This window comes from Rhinatrema bivittatum, chromosome 2 (assembly GCF_901001135.1).
Source record: "Rhinatrema bivittatum chromosome 2, aRhiBiv1.1, whole genome shotgun sequence".
Taxonomy (NCBI): Eukaryota; Metazoa; Chordata; class Amphibia; order Gymnophiona; family Rhinatrematidae; genus Rhinatrema; species Rhinatrema bivittatum.
The window spans coordinates 529,493,537-529,510,864 of NC_042616.1; the positions used below are offsets into that span (position 1 = coordinate 529,493,537).

General features: G+C 44.2%; 1 protein-coding gene across 8 annotated transcripts in view; it reads right to left on the reverse strand.

Moving 5' to 3' along the window:
- CTDP1 (CTD phosphatase subunit 1) overlaps positions 1-17,328 on the reverse strand; it is a 531,182-nt gene that overhangs the window by 444,700 nt on the left and 69,154 nt on the right. For all 8 annotated transcript variants that reach the window (XM_029590827.1, XM_029590822.1, XM_029590828.1 and 5 more), the window contains one exon: positions 6,619-6,769. In XM_029590827.1, the coding sequence (XP_029446687.1) occupies positions 6,619-6,769 (151 nt within the window). The remainder of the gene's footprint in view (positions 1-6,618; positions 6,770-17,328) is intronic.

The following is a 17,328-nucleotide window of genomic DNA, read 5'->3' on the forward strand; positions in this document are numbered from 1 at the left end:
CTATGACAATAAACTGGCTCCAGAGTTTGGCAATCATGTTGCTATTCTGGAAAGCCAGGACTTGAGCACAAGCTACAGACTCCTAATTTGACAGATGAATGTGATCAGATGCACACAAGAGAGTACATAAATGCTTCATGGATAGAATGTGTTACGTGATTGCTCCCTGCTGGTTGATAAGTACCGGTATTTCAAATTTTGTAATTTAACCTGTCACAATACAATACAGATTTCATAAATGCATCACTTATTTCAAGATCATTCTCCCTTTAACTATATCCTTCTAAAGCAATTAAAGCACGATACCTGACGAAGTGCCAGATCTTAACATTTAGCTTTAATTTATGTTCTACAACTACTGCAAAAATCTTATCGCAAATAGCTATATCGTACTGTCTCCCCGATACTCTACATAAAACCTCCCTAGCCCTTATCTCTTAGTATTACACATAATTTTTTTTTATTTGTGATGTCTTTTAGCATTCTTATCAAAGGCTCACAGATCTATTTGTAACAATCCATATGCGTAGCTCAGTTGTTAATTTTACTGTCTGGTTGATTTCTTGAATACAAATAGTATCATATATAAAAGTGTTTCTTGTATTTGAACATATATAATACTAAAATACTTCAATATCCGGAGGCGCTATTCGCCACGAGGCAAGATGGCCACTTGATTCTCTGGCTCCCACTTCCCCTTACATAAAACACTCGAAACAGCAGGCTCTTCGCGCCCGAGAGAGCGCTAAAAATAGACTAATTATCCAGTAAACCGGGCCGATGACTACCCGGAAGAGAAGCGATCTGCAAAACTTTTCCTTTGCAAGAATAACCACGAAACTGAAAAAAGCAGGCCCTGATACCACGGACTGCACGGAAGGAGAGGAGAATGAAATGGAAGCCGAAGCTCAGACTCTCTCTCCTCAGGCGAACACAGAGCCTACGCAGACTTTAGCTGACCTACCAACCAAGGCTACTGTGAGAGAATGGTTTATAGAACTTTTTTCCGAAATAAAAGCTAATAAAGAAGAGCTGTTAGCGTCGTTCTCCGAACTCCGAGAAGGCTTTCTGACCCTGGGTCATAGGGTCGATGAACTCTATGTGCGCCTCGATGACCAGGACAATGCCATAAAAGAATTGTCACTAAATAATACAGAAATTCAAACAGAATTACTGTCGCTGGCGGAAAAACTTGAAGACCTAGAGAATAGGTCTCAGCATTACAACATCCGCCTCAGAGGGATCCCAGAAACCCCAGACTACGCTGACAGTATGGCCACAGCACAAACTTTGTGCTTTCCTGCTTTCGCAGACGGGGTCTGGGACTGAAGTGCAAACAGACATGGATTTCGCCCCTCTAACGATAGAGAGCACACCAGGCACTAGGGGCCCAAAGGGAAAATGGAGCTAGAGAGATCATTATCAACTTTAATAGCTTCACACAGAAAGAGCAAATTCTGGCTGTCGACCGCAAGAAACAGCAATGGGCATGGAACAACACAGAAGGAGCAGTATATCAAGACTTAGCCGCAAGCACTCTCAAAAAAAAAATATGAACTGAGACCAGCCACTGAATCTCTACGTCACGCTGAAATAAGGTACCGTTGGAACTTTCCATTTGCTTTACCATTCCAACATGGAGGCAAGACCTACAGAGTGAAGAACATGGCGGCTACATTTCAAGAAGCGGGCCTAGCGATCACACTCCCAGAACCACCCGCAAAAGCGTCCAGATCACGGGCAACCATGCCAACCAAGTGGCAGAAGGTAGAATGGAGCAGGAGACGCCCAAACCTCAGACCTGGGATCCACCACGAAAACGTGTCGGACCAGGGCTGACCATGAGCCGTTTGCTATGAATGCGGCATACAGAACGGCGTCTCAGGCCAAGAAAACATTTAAATTCAAAACTGCGATTCTACAGGTTTGAATTATTAGCTACGTGAAAGGCTTATATTGAAAGTGTTTTACCTTGTTTACTTTAACATTTAAACTGTTGGTTAATTTGTGCTTTATAATGGTTCTTGGGGGGGAGAGGAGGGTAGGGAGAGGGGTCTTCTTGAACTGACTGGGGAGTTCCCCAGATAGGGATCCGAAGCAGGACTACGGATCATCAAAAGAAAAGGGAGGGGATTGCCCATCCACACTTAAAGACAGGGAAGTATAATGTCTTCATAGTGGTGCGCCACATCAGGAAGGGTATTCTATGGGGTTCCTTAACAGACAGACAATCGTCGGTATAGGATTAGCCAGTACATATCCAGAAGTATGTTTTATCATTTTTCTAAACTTGTTATTACCACAGAGCCATGTCAATAAAAATTGCCTCACTAAATGTTAAAGGTTTAAATATACTTACAGAAAGCGTTATTTGCTCCAGAAAGATCTGGCCCGATTGCATGTAACCATAGCATTCTTGCAAGAGACACATATACGTAAAAGGCACGAACGTCTGCTGTCTTTTCGTGGTTATCCCCACACATATCTAGCAGCAGCGGGGAAGGACTGCAGGTATGCTGGAACAGGTATTCTAATTTCTTCCTCCATCATATTTGACATGCTAGAGAAAATTATTGATGATCAAGGCAGATTTGTTTTTCTCAAAATCAAATTGGGCGGTGACATATACTCCCTCCTGTCCATCTATGTGCCCCTCATGACCAGGCACTGTTCCTTGTCAAAATACAACTCCTCCTAGAGAGCCATGGCGAGGGCTATATCATTTGGGGAGGGGACTTTAATCTTACCCTCAATACAGCAAAGGATAATTCCTATGTGAGCTCTCAGCATAAACACTCGTTGGGGCAAAAAGCCAGGAATACCCTGAACACCGCCATGAAGACGTGGCATTTAGCCGATGCCTGGCGTCACCACAACCCTGCATCTAGATCCGATACATTCTATTCTAAACCCCACAACTCATACTCTCGCATTGATTTTTTCCTACTGGACACTTGTGTGCTCATAAAAGTCAAGCGGAGTGAGATCGAGCCAATAACTTGGTCGGACCATGGAATGGTCTGGTTAGAGATATCGACTAGAGCCGGACATGGGGACCAGATCTTCTGGAGACTTAATGTCTCCCTGCTGCAGAACAAAACTTTTGCACAAAATCTAACACATCACTTGTCTGAATATTATCAATTTAATTGTAACCCGGCTACTACAGCTAGCTGCGTGTGGGAATGCTCTAAAGCTGTAATTCGTGGCCACCGCATAGCTCGTGCAACCGCTGTTAAAAAGGAAAGGGAGTTGGCGCGGCAATTATTATTAACTAAAATAGGCCAATTCGCCAACCAATATTTCCAATCCAAGGTGTACAGACAGCTTACAGAGGCACGATTAAAGTTAAGCGCCCTGGAAGATGTACAAATAGCTTATACCCTGGAAAGAACCAAGCAAAAGTACTATGAGGGCAACGACAAAGCGGGTAAATTATTAGCAAAGCAGTTAAAAGAGCAAATTTCCCAGAGTATAATTACTAAAATAAAAAACTCTAATGACCAAATCACATTGGATCCCATAGAAATTAGAAAATGCTTCATGGATTTTTATGCTACCTTGTACAGTGCGAACACACAAATTAATGATCAAGACATCACTGCATATCTGCAAACCATGGAGACTCCCCATTTAACTCCTGAACAACAAATGGTGTTAGATGAGCTCATATCAGTTGATGAAGTGACTACAGTGATTCAGTCCTTAAAAAATAATAAGTCTCCCGGACTGGATGGCCTGCCGGGGGAATGTTATAAGAAACTCTCGGAATGCTTAGCTCCACTATTAATGGAATTTTTCAATGCTATCAGAGATGGTGAATGCCTGCTTGCCCAATACAACACTGCTGGAATAACTGTTTTACCCAAACCAGGCAGGGACCCTTCTCTTTGTAGTTCCTATCGATCAATATCCTCATAAACCAAGACCTAAAAATATTTGCCCACATACTGGCATTGAGGTTAAACAAATTCTTACCAGATCTCGTGCACTCAGATCAAGTGGGATTTGTGCCCCAATGCATGGCAGCCGACAATGTGAGGAAAATTTTAGACCCGATATGGCAGGTGAAAAGGGAAAATATTCCAACCGTGCTTCTCTTCATCGACGCCAAAAAGGCGTTCGATATGGTCCATTGGCCTTTTCTGTTTCATACGCTGACCAAGATGAATTTTGGGCATACTTTATACAATGGCTTTCCCAATTATATAACAATCCGCAGGCTATGGTCAAAGTGAATGGAGGTTATGGAGAGAGTTTCGTGATAGGGAGAGGTACACGACAGGGATGCCCACTTTCGCCACTATTATTTGCCCTGTTTCTAGAACCGTTTACCACCAGAATACGGATGACTGAAACCATACTGGGGGTACCGTTACAGGATCATAGTTTTAAATTGTCTCTTTTTGCAGACGATATCATGCTCACTCTAACTCACCCCACACAATCCCTAACAGGAGTGGAATCGGAGATAACAAAATTCAGCAACATGTCTGGATTTAAAGTTAACTTAGAAAAATCTGAACTAATAAATATTAATTGACCTCCACCTGAGGTCCAACATATAACCAACAGATTTCCTTTTCGTTGGGCTAAAGAGGCCTTAAAATATTTGGGGGTCTATCTAAATGCTAACTTAAATGACCTCTTTGCACTTAATTATGTTCCTCTATCCAAAAAAATAGATAAAGATTTGGACAAATGACATAAGGGCTTATTCTCATGGTTGGGGCGTATTGCTATAATCAAAATGAATGTTCTACCCAGACTTCTATATCTATTTGCTACCTTACCCATCCTTCTACCGCCAGCTTATCTTCGTTAAGACACAAAAGAAAATATTTGACTTTATTTGGCGCCGAAGGCCCCCCAGAGTGGCACGGCGCATATTATACCAGCATAAGAGACAAGAAGGATTAGGAGTGCCTGATCTCTGTGCATACTATGCTGCCGCCCAATTGAAAGCCATTATTGACCTGGCTCGAGTAAACAACGGGTCATCGCGGCCCAATTTATGATTGGAACAACGCCAGTTGAAGCACTACCCTGGCAGCCCAGCTCCACCTGGACGTATGTTAAATGTGTATGTGGTTGGATCTCACGCCTATTTTTATCACTCAGATCTCTTCCACAATAGAGAATTTGCAATTGGTTATCAATCGTTCGCCTTTCAGGTTTGGCGATCAGCGGGTATTACTACTATTGGACATTTATTACAAGGGAGCGAAGTAATGTCACTGACCCAACTGGAAGACAGATATGCTCTACCACAGAATGCTTACTTACCATATGCACAGCTCAGCCACTTTATCCAAACATTGGGTAAATCACAAAAGTTAAGGGAGTTTCGTTCCCTTTTCGAAAACTTCTGCGCTCTAGTGGACTCCTTAACCAAAGTAGTCTCCAAACTTTATTCCATGCTAACCTTTTCCGGGGACCTCGTATCACCTCACTTTCTACAATGGGAATCAGATTTGGGGGAGCCTCTCTCTAACACTTTAAGAAATATCATTTTTCAAAGAGCCAGCAAATGCTTGGTATCTGCTAGGCTTCAAGAACACAATTACAAGATGATCTACCAGTGGCATTTAGTTCCTGAAAAGCTGCATAAAATATATTCCTCTATTTCACCAAAGTGCTGGAGGTAATGTGGTCAGAATGGATCTTATTATCATATAGTGGGAATGCAAACATATAGAAGAACCCTTTTGGCAATCTATCAACGAGTGGCTGAATCAAACCCTACAGACCCGGATTTCCTTGTCACCTATGTCTGCACTATTAAACGTGCCCATAGATGGCATAAATAAATTTCAACAACGATTGTGCATGTACACATTGATGGCCGCTCGATTAGCTATTGCACAACACTGGAAATCCATAATAATACCGAACCTGGGTGAGGTACTGACAAGGTTACAGGTTCAAAGAAGGCTGGATTTTTTGACAGCTACTCAACACAATAAAATAAACACACACAATTTAATATGGAAGCCATTTATTTCAAAAAACATTATAGGATGAACTTTATGGTTCTATTTCTCTGGGGACCACAAAATGTGGGGAAAGCAATATATGGTCAACAGTACATGGTGGCTAATTGTCCCTTCTACAAAAATAGATAAAGCATATGCTTTCTGTTCTCATTACCAATGTACATAACATGAACCTCTTATTGCAGGAAGTGGCTTTGTACCTCATTGGATACAACATATGTACTGTCGAAATGATAACTAGGAAATATCTGAAACCATAGTTGGATAATGGAGTTTACTCTTAGCACCCATTAATGGAGACGCTTATTATATGTATAACATGATGGGATGAGGGTGGGGGCGGGTTGGGAATTTGGTAAGGGAGCTCTTTATTGTTAAGCTTTGACGATGACGGACGGGATAAGCGAATCCTGTTCCTATGTATAGCATTGTACGACATTCATGCTTGCACTTTGTATTGATTCTGATCTGTTGTATATCTTTGAAACTTCAATAAATTATAAATTTAAAAAAAAACACTTCAATATCCATTTGACAGACACAAAGGAGAAATAATATATATTTACATAGAGAAAACCAATACATCTCAAGTATTTGTTCTTGCATCAAATATAGTACATACCTGCAATGGTATGTGCATAAAGCCTGCTACCAAAGGTGAAAACATGCAGTTCATAGAGTTTGGCAATCTTTTCTAGGAACTCCTTGCAATGAGGACGTAATCGAGTGTGCAGCATAGGCTCCCCTCGGCCTAACTGGAAATGGAATATGCCCTAGAAAGGAATCAAGACAGATTTTGGTCAGAGATCCCATAAAACGTGAAGTCAAATGGGGAAGAAAAAGCATCCCATGATTATTTCAATTTAAAGACTGAATTCTTATGTCAACAACAACAACAACAAAAAGCTTTATTGTTCCTAAACTAAATGGCACAATATCTGAAAATTACCTGGGCAATTCTGGACCCTATGAACTTGACCACTAAAGCAAGGGTGAATAAACTCAGTGGTCTTGAACAATCCTGAAGGGGGGGCATGCTTGGCTGACCAATCAGGGAAGAAAAAAAAATGGCTATGTTGTCTAGTCTTGTGCAATAGAGGCACCGTAAGCTCAGGAGAGGAAGGAACTGAAGAATATAGTGACATTGTAAAAATGCCATCTCTTATCCATGCTTTAAGTGGGCCAGAGAGGAACTGCTTCTGCTGTGGAGAGATCACACCTGTTGGGTAGGAGAATAGTGAGGTTCGGGAAGAGAATGGACAAAGAGGCCAGAGAGAATGAAAATGTGGAGGGGAGAGTGAGAGAAGTTGAGCAAGGGAGAATAAAAACAAAGTGTAAAAAAAAAAAAGTTATAGGCAAATAAAAACATGAGAAAATAAAAAGATGAGCAAACTAAGAAAAATACAAAAACTAAGTGAAAATAGTAAAAACACAAATTTTGAATGCCACCTAAGTATTTTGAAAAATTTTCCAGCCCTTACGATTGTGGTGTATGGAATGTCTCTCTCTGTTTGTCTAGTGTGCTTTAGTCTATCTGCCTGTCTCTTGCTCTGTATGCCTCTGTTTGGCTGTATTGTATCTATGCCTCTCTCTGTACCTGTGTGCCTGTCTTCTGTCTAGGAGTGGTTGGTCTGTTTCTCTGTACCTGTCAAGGTATTGGGTTTCTGTCTCTATGGGATTTCTGTGTCTGTGGGGTATCTTTCCGTCTGTATCTGTTTCATAGCCTATCAGTCTGGGTGTGTGGTGTTAGATACCTCATGCCTAGACAGGCACTATTTCTCTCTATGTCTGGTTTTGAGGAGTCTGTCTCTCTGTGCCTGTTGTGTGAGCTTACTCCTTTCAGCAACTCGAAGAAACACAGAATGGGGGCTTTGAGCTACTGGTTGGCAGTGTGGTTGCCTGCTGAATATCCTTCAGGTAGCTGGCTGTATGTACACACACACACACACGTATCCATCTTCGGGGGGGGGGGGGGGAAGAGGGCACAGCCAATTGCATGAAGGGAAGGGGGCTGTGGCTCAAAAGGTTTGCTCAACCCTGTCAATTTGTTTATGCCACAACCTAGCCATGATTTTGTGGCCTCAATTGTGCAAGCTGATCATGTAGGGTGATATCTCCTGTTTACCAATGATGCACCAATTATGAATTTTAATAATGTACAGGCCAAATTCTGACAGGCCCAGACACTGCTACAGCGAGAGAAGGAATTTACCCAGGTGAACTTTTAACTGCATTACATCAGTGGAAAATGAAGAGACCTTGTCCTAACAGAGGGAAGGATACCTTATCAGATGCACCTGTCAGTTCCTGTGCAAATAAAGAAATCAGTCAGAAGAGACAATACAACTTAAGATCCTAAGCAAATGTCAGGGACAAGCAAGCAAGCAAGCAAAGTGCAGGTGGTTATGAAGCCCCCCAACTTTGTAAGAAAGGGGGAGGCAGTCTGGGACAATGCTGACACTGACAACTTGGCATGCCAATGTGGCAGTTCCCCTCAAAGAAATGGAAGGGGGAAAAGGATCTGCAATGTGGCAGGACCCCTCCTGAAGTAATGGGGAAGGGGGAAAAAAGACCTGCAGTGAGGCAAGGGACCCTCCACCCGCCACAAGGTTATGCATAAGCTTATGCATATTTATCAGCTGGGAAGATTAAGATAGGGGGAGAAAGGAGAGGAAAAGAAAGGAACCCCCTGAGGGAGAGCAGCCCAGAAAGAAAGAAAAGAAGGCCCAAATCCTAAATGCAAACCTAGGGAGAAAACCCTGAGAGCAAGAACCTGTGCTGAGGTGTCCCTGGAAACAAAAGGAGGGTCCGAAGCCGACCAGATCTCCCTGCTATTAAGAAGGGAGAAGACTAGGTGTGGCCAAGTGATCGGAGAGAGGAGACCCTGGCTCCTGTCTGGGGAGTGACACGGAGCCATAGGTGGTGAAGGATGAGAGCCAGCCCAGATAGCCAGCAGACACCAGAGCCAGAAGCTAGCCTCATTCCTGCACAGCCTGCCCACTCTGCCAGCATAAAGTCCAAGAAACAAGCCTCTCCCCTGCCCACGCTCTCCAGCCGGAACTTTCTTCCGAGGTGAACAGAGGTATCACCTGAAAGTTCAAATCCGGGGTAAGTTAGCCATAAGTATCTTAAGCAGGCTAAAGTTTATGGCATGTTTTGTTACCACCCATGATACAGAACTTTCTTGAGGGAAAACGGGTGCTTAGTGGCCAGGACATTAGAGATAGGAATTGTTGTCATTTTCTAAATGCTATGTCATACCAAAGCTCTAAACTGGTTCAAATCTTTCCTCCAGAACAGATACTACAAAGTTAAGATCAATAGCAAAGAGTCACCACCGTTCAGTTCCACATTAGGGGTCCCTCAAGGCTCTTCACTATCCCCTACGTTATTCAATATCTATCTTCTCCCGCTTTGTCATCTCCTTTCCAATCTAAAGTTAACCCATTACTTATATGCAGATGACGTCCGAATCATTATTCCTATCACCGAATCACTTCAAAAGACCGTATTTTTTTGGAACTCCTGCCTCCTCTCCATTAACAAACTCCTGTCTAACCTTAACCTGATACTCAACACTGACAAGACAGAATTCCTCCTGATCACTCAAGATGGCACCCTTCCATTGAATAGCTCTCACCTTCCATTGAATAGCTCTCACCTTACGCCGCTCCCAGTTCTCTCCCCACGGGTCAGAAACCTTGGGGTGGTCATGGATAACCATCTGAGCTTTTCTGATTTCATCAACACTACGGTTAAAGAGTGCTACTACAAACTCCAAGTTCTAAAAAGGCTTCGACCCCTCCTTCATTTTCACGATTTCAGGTCAGTGTTACAATCCATCATCTTCTCGAAAATGGACTACTGTAATTCACTGCTTCACGGTCTCCCAGTCTACACCCTAAAGCCTCTTCAACTGTTACAGAAGCTTCAGCAAGGTGTCTCACTAAATCCAACAAAAGAGATCATATAACATCAATTCTAAAGAAGCTCCACTGGCTCCCAGTCAAATCTCGAATCCTGTTTAAACTTCTATCAATCACCCACAAAGCCATATTCAACAACACTCCACTGGACCTCAGAATCCCTCTTCAGCTTCACACCTCTTCCCGACCGCTAGGATTAGCACAAAAAGGAACTCTACATGCACCTCCCATGAAAACATCTTTAAGTAAAAGAGCTCTATCCACAGCAGGCCCCAAACAGTGGAATCTGCTTCCTCCGGAGCTAAGGCTGTTTCATTGCCCCAACACGTTCAAAAAAAGACTCAAGACATGGCTATTCGGTCAAGCATTCCCTTAACTTACTTAGTCTTCCACAGCTCCCATAGACTGTTTTCATACTGTTGACGTCCAGAACCTAGGCTCATGTTTTTACTCATCAATAAGAAATTTCTCCCTCCTCCCCCCCTCCACGAACAACCTTCCTTCCCCCTCCCCCCCCCCATTAGCAAACCTCCCTCCCCATGCGCTAGTTTCGCTCTAATAGTGCATACTGCTACTATTCCTAGTTATGTTATGTTATATTATCCAAGTTGTTCACTCCCTTGTTCATTGTAAGACATTTGTTGTCATTGTTTTCTACTTGTTATAATGTAAACCGGAGTGATAAGTAATTCTGTTACCTGAACTTCGGTATAAAAAAAAGTTATAAATAAATAAATAAATACCAAACCTGATAAATAGAAGTCTATTTCTGAGGAGAATACACGTTGTCTTTTCCCTGACTTAGGATCACCAAGGTGGGAGGGCAGCTGGCAGTGTCTTGTAGCAGACAGATCCCTGCACCCCCCAACCTGTCTACAGTCACCCTCTCTCTATGCTGGGAACCACAAGTTTTATGTTAAGGGTAGTGACTGCTGTTCTGTGTACGTGCCTCCAATCGAAAAGCAGAGTTGCTTACCTGTAATAAGTGTTCTCCGAAGACAGCAAGATGTTAGTCCTCACACATGGGTGACATCATCAGTTGAAGCCCCGACACAAAAAATCTTATGTCAAAGTTTCGAGAACTTTCACATGGTTCTGAAGGCTTGGCTCAGTCTGTCTGCTACCACATTCTCCAATCCGGCCAGGTACATGGAGCTGACCACCATCCCTGAGTGCCCATGACCAGATCTGGACCTCTTTCTGACACAGGAGGTACAATCCCATGCCTCCCTGCTTGCTGACATACCACATGGCTACCTGGCTATCAGTTTAGATCAGGGGAACTTTGTTGGACAGTTGATTTCTGAAAGCCCAAAGCACATACCTGATCACCTGAAGCTCCAAGAAGTTAAATTTAACAAGAGCATTCCTGAGCAGACCAGATGCCCTGGGTGCTGAGCCCATCTACATGATCTCTCCACCCCATGATGGATGCATCTGTGGTTAGGACAATCTGGGTAGGGAGATTTCGAAGAGAGATTTTGCCGTTCCAGATTTGAAAGTACCCACCACAAGACAATGAGTCCCAGAGAGACAGGGTGACTTTGATGCAATACTAGAGGCTCCGAGAGACCCGGCGCCACTGTGACCTCAGGGTCCATAGGCTCTGCGCATGTGTAAACGTGCCAAGGAAGTGACATGGACGGTTGTGGCCATATGGCCCAACAGCCTCAACATATGCCAGGCTGACACCTGCTGGCTCTGCTGCAATGGTCATCAAGGTGACAGTCCTCTGGGAGGCCTGAGCCCGTCTAGCAGGGCTTCTATCAAGTCCAACTGAAGTGACGGGCTGAGTTGGGACTTTAGGGTTCGTTCTCAACTACCCAGTGACTAACATCCAGATGGTCAAGTGCATAGAGTTGGTGACCCCTGTCTGAGACATGCTCTCGACCAGCCAATCGTCCAGATACGGGAAAACATGCACTCCCAGCCTGCGGAGGTGCTCCGCCACCATGGTCAGGCATTTTGTGAAGATCCATGGGGCTGATGCAAGCCTTAATGGCAACACCCAGTACTGGAAGAGCTGTTTTCCCACCACAAATTGGAGATACTTCCTGTGACTAAGGAAGATCTCGATATGAGTGTGTGGGTCCTTTAGGTCAAAGGAACATAGCCAGTCCCCTTTTTGCAAAAGGGGTATCAAGGTGCCAGGGGAAATCATGATGAACTTTTTTTTTCTTAGAAACTTGTTCAAGACCCCTAGGTCTAGGATGGGACAGAGTCCTCCTCTTCTCTTTGGAATCGGGATGTACCTGAAACAGAATTCCCACCCTCTTTGCCCTTGTAATATGGGCTCGACCGCTCTGGCACTTAAGAGGGAGGAAAGCTCTGCTAGTAGAACTTCCTGATGCGCTACCAGCCCCCCCCCCCCCCCAAAAAAAAAGATGGGCACGAGGGGGGCAATGTGGCAGGACACCTAATAGATTCAACTGGTACCCTTGACGGACTATAGACAGAACTCACTGGTCCAAGGTTATATTGGGCCACTGGTTTGCAAAGAATTGCAAATTGCCCCCAACCAGAGGGTCCATTGTCCTGGGTACGGGCAACTGACCTAAGCTCCCTACACCCCAGTCAAAACCCAGTCCCCAGATTTGAATGAGGAGCCGGCTGGGGCTTGGGGGCTTTCTGCTGCCTAGAACATCTGTGGGAGCCCTGATGGTGTGGACAGGAGTGAGGGGGGCAAAGGACAGTACTTTCTTTGGTGATAGACTTCCTTGACCCCTGTCCCGCTGGTCTCCTAGAAGAGGAAGAAGGGTCTGGCATGCTGGAAGAGAGTTGTTGGAGAGTTTCATCGTGGTCCCGAAGCTGGGCCACAGCATCCCTCACCCTATCTCTGAAGAGATTCTCCCTAGTACATGGCACGTCAGCAAATTGTTCCTGTACCTCTAGTTGGAGATCTGAGGCCTGCAGCCATACCATTCTGCGGGCGCTGACTCCCGCTGCTGCCTCGCAAACATCATAGGTTGCACAGACCTCGCAATTTCCGCACTCCAGGCTGTTATGCATCAGTGACATGAGGGTGTCCTGTTGCTGTTGAGGCAGCAGCTCAGCCACCTCCTGCAAGTGCTTCCAGATGTCCTACAAATAGTGGCTCATGAATAACTAGTAGGCAGCAATTCAGGCAATGAGCATGGTGCTTTGAAATACCTTGCTCCCAATACTGTCCATTGCTCTATGTCTTTCCCCGGGGGCACCAAGGAATGGGACTAAGAGTGCTTGGTCCTTTTGAGGGCAGATTCGACCACCACCAACTGGCAGGGCAGCTGATGCTTGTTGAATCCGCCAATCTTCTGGATGAGGTAGACCCAGTCTGCCTTCTTATTAACAAGAGGCACTCACTGTAAGGGGGTGTGTTCCCATAACCTCAGCAGCAATTCCTTAAGGATCTCGTGAACCAGAACCACTACGATCTTCTTAGGAGACTCCATGAACTGGAGGATTTCAAGCATTTTGTGCCTGGCATCCTCTTCCATTAACAACTGAAAAGAGATTGCTTCTGCCATAACCTCACAAAATCTGCGAAGGATAAGTCCTCAGGTGGAGATTTCCTTCGCTCCTCTGGAGAAGGGTCTGAAGGGACTCCGAAAAGTCATCCCCCCAAGGGTCATAGAGTTGCTCATCCTCACTGAAAGCCACAGGGGATGGATCCCTAGGTGCTTGGCCTTCGTCCAGAGGTGCAGGCACCGGTAAAACTGGTTAGGGGTTCCCTCTCTACCGGCCTCTGTGGAGCTTCCTCGGAGGAGGAACCATATAAGTAGGGGAGGCCTCAGTGCCTCGCCGGGCACTAATGCTGTCCCAGGAAAGGACGCCAGCTTGGTTGGTAATGCACTGATGAACACATTGAGCTTCTCCAGAAGCAGTATGAGGATGGACGGCACCGAGTCTGCTGCCATCTGTGCCACAGGATTGAAGCCCTGCAGCGCCCAGTCTACCACTAGCTGGATTCATTGCTCCAGCTCCTCCTCAAACGCTGCCGATACTAACACCGAGTGGGAGGAAGGAGGGGTGGCCAGATACTCTTCAAATCCTCAAGGTGGATCAGCGACTGGCATCAGACTAGTGGAGACCTTCGGGGAACCCAGCACCAATGAAGGTTTGGCACTCCTCGCCGCAGGGTCACTTTAGGGGTATTGCAGCAAAAGTCTGTGTATCCCTGAGCCCCGCACATCAACAGGAACTGGCGCTGATGCTTCTTAGGCTTCCCTCGATGCTCGACCGAGTCCTTCCCTGATGCTGAGGCCATTGACAAGGAACACGACATCCTCAGCCTGGAAATCGATGGTTAGTCTCTGGCACCCCCATCTGCCAGCGGCATTGACAGAACAGAGGATCCCACTGATGTCGATGGCTCTGTGTTCATCAGTGCAGCTCCTTGGTCCTTCAATGCCGATTTTTCTTTGACCCAAAGAGCTGCACCATCTTGAGTCAAAGCAGACATGCCTTCGGGTCATCTGAACGCATAAGCGGCAACCCCGGATGTCATGCGATGCCCCCAGGAAGAGGATGCATCTCTCATGCAGATCCATTATAGACATGGTCCCCTGGCACCGGGGCATCGCCGAAAACTGGACATGGCCATGTCGGACAAAACAAAAAGGGCACAATCCAAAAATGATGGTGGCAGGGCGGCAATGGCCAGAGGGCACCGATGCATCGTGGAAATCGACTGTAAAAGGAAACTTACCCAAATTGCCAAATAACCTAACTAAAAGACAATAAGGGAAGGCTACAGAGAGGGACATGGCAACGGAACAAAGAAAAACCCATTGATAGATGAGAAAAAGCAAAGTTTTCCACAAGACCAAAAAACAGCCAAAGTGAGCTCACTCACCCCACAAAGCTTAGAGCTCTGTGGAAAAGAAAAGAATGGGAGAGGAATCCCGTGTTAACATGTGGTATTTGACTAGGCACACTGAGTATGCCTAGTCAAAGTTCTAGAAACTTTGACCTAAGTTTTCCACATCAGGGCTCCAACTAATGATGTCACCCATGTGTCAGGACTACCATCCTGCTTGAGCTTGGAGAAATGTTGCACCACTTAAACTTAATATAGGTTTCCCTATTTCTTAATTTCCAACCTCTAGGCTCTAGGGATCTGCAGTGCTTATTCCATGCCATTTTGAATTCCATTATTGTTCTTGTCTTCACCACTCCTTCTGGAACACCATTCCACCAGCCTCTCTATGAAGAAATTTTTTCTAATGCTGGTTCTCAGTTGTCCCCCTTAGTTTCATATTGTGACCCCCTAGTTCTATAGTTTTCTTTACAATGGAAAAGACTTGATGTCTGTGCATCACTAAAGCCTTTCAGGTATCTGAAGGTCTGTACCATATCTCCCCTTCACATCCTCTCCTCCAGGATATACATATTTAGATCCTTCAGGCTTCTCTTCATAGGTCTTCCAATACAAACACAAAACCATTTTGATTGCTCTTCTCTGGGCCACCTCCATCCTATCTCTATCCTTTTGGAGATACAGTCTCCAGAAATGAACCCAGTACTCCAGGTGCTCACTCACCAAAGACTTCTACAAGGACATTATCACCTCTTTTTTTTCCAGATTATTCCTCTCTCTCTGGAAGAAAGATCCAACAGAAGAAAATAGGATAATGCATAAACATTGGCAAGTTAAATGTAAGACATTGATAACACAGGCTAAGAAAGAATTTTAAAAGAAGTTGCCATAGAGGCAAAAACTCACTGTAAAAACTTTTTAAAATATATCTGAAACAGAAAGCCTGTGAGGGAGTCAGTTGGACCATTAGATGATCGAGGGGTTAAAGGGGCACTTAGAGAAGATAAGGCCATAGCAGAAAGATTAAATGATTTCTTTGCTTCTGTGTTTACTGAAGAGGATGTTGGGGAGGTACCCGTACCGGAGAAAGTTTTCATGGGTAATGATTCAGTGGACTGAACCAATTCATGGTGAACCTAGAAGATGTGGTAGGCCTGATTGACAAACTGAAGAGTAGTAAATCACCTGAATCGGATGGTATACACCCCAGGGTTCTAAAGGAGCTCAAAAATGAAATTGCAGACTTATTAGTAAAAATTTGTAACCTATCATTAAAATTATCCATTGTGCCTGAAGACTGGAGGCACCCAGTCCCCAATATTTAAAAAGGGCTCCAGGGGCGATCCAGGAAACTACAGACCAGGTAGTGTGACTTCAGTGCCAAGAAAAATAGTTTAAAGTGTTCTAAATATCAAAATCACAGAACATACAAAAAAACATGATTTAATGGAACAAAGTCAGCATGGCTTTACCCAAGGCAAGTCTTGCCTCACAAATCTTCTTCACTTTTTTGAAGGAGTTAACAAACATGTAGATAAAGGTGAACCGGTAGATGTAGTGTATTTGGATTTTCAGAAGGCGTTTGACAAATTTCCTCATGAGAGGCTTCTAGGAAAAATAAAAAGTGGATTACAAACTGGCTAAATGACAGGAAACAGAGAGTAGGATTAAATGGACAATTTTCTCAGTGGAAGGCAATGAGCAGTGGAGTGCCTCAGGGATCTGTATTGGGACCCTTACTTTTCAATATATGTATAAATGATCTGGAAAGAAATACGAGTGAGGTAATCAAATTTGCAGATGATACAAAATTGTTCAGAGTAATTAAATCGCAAGCAGATTGTGATAACTTGCAGGAAGACCTTGTGAGACTGGAAAATTGGGCATCGAAATGACAGATGAAATTTAATGTGAATAAGTGCAAGGTGATGCATATAGGGAAAAATAACCCATGTTATAGTTACACATTGTTAGGTTCCATATTAGGAGCTACCACCCAAGAAAGATCTAGGAGTCATAGTGGATAACACATTGAAATAATCAGTTCAGTGTGCTGCGGCAGTCAAAAAAGCAAACAGAACATTGGGAATTATTAGAAAGGGAATGGTGAATAAAATGGAAAATGTCATATTGCCTCTGTATCGCTCCATGGTGAGACCACACCTTGAATACTGTGTACAATTCTGGTCGCCGCATCTCAAAAAAGATATAGTTGCGATGGAGAAGGTACAGAGAAGGGCAACCAAAATGATAAAGGGAATGGAACAGCTCCCCTATGAGGAAAGACTAGACTAAAGAGGTTAGGACTTTTCAGCTTGGAGAAGAGAAGAGAGGTGTTTAAAATCAAGAGAGGTCTAGAACGGGTAAATGTGAATTGGTTATTTACTCTTTCGGATAAAAGAAAGACTAGGGGGCACTCCATTAAGTTAGCATGTGGCACATTTAAAACTAATCGGAGAAAGTTCTTCTTCACTAAGCACACAAACTCTAGAATTTGTTGCCAGAGGATGTGGTTAGTGCAGTTAGTATAGCTGTGTTTAAAAAAAGGATTGGATAAGTTCTTGGAGGAGAAGTCCATTACCTGCTATTAAGTTGACTTAGAAAATAG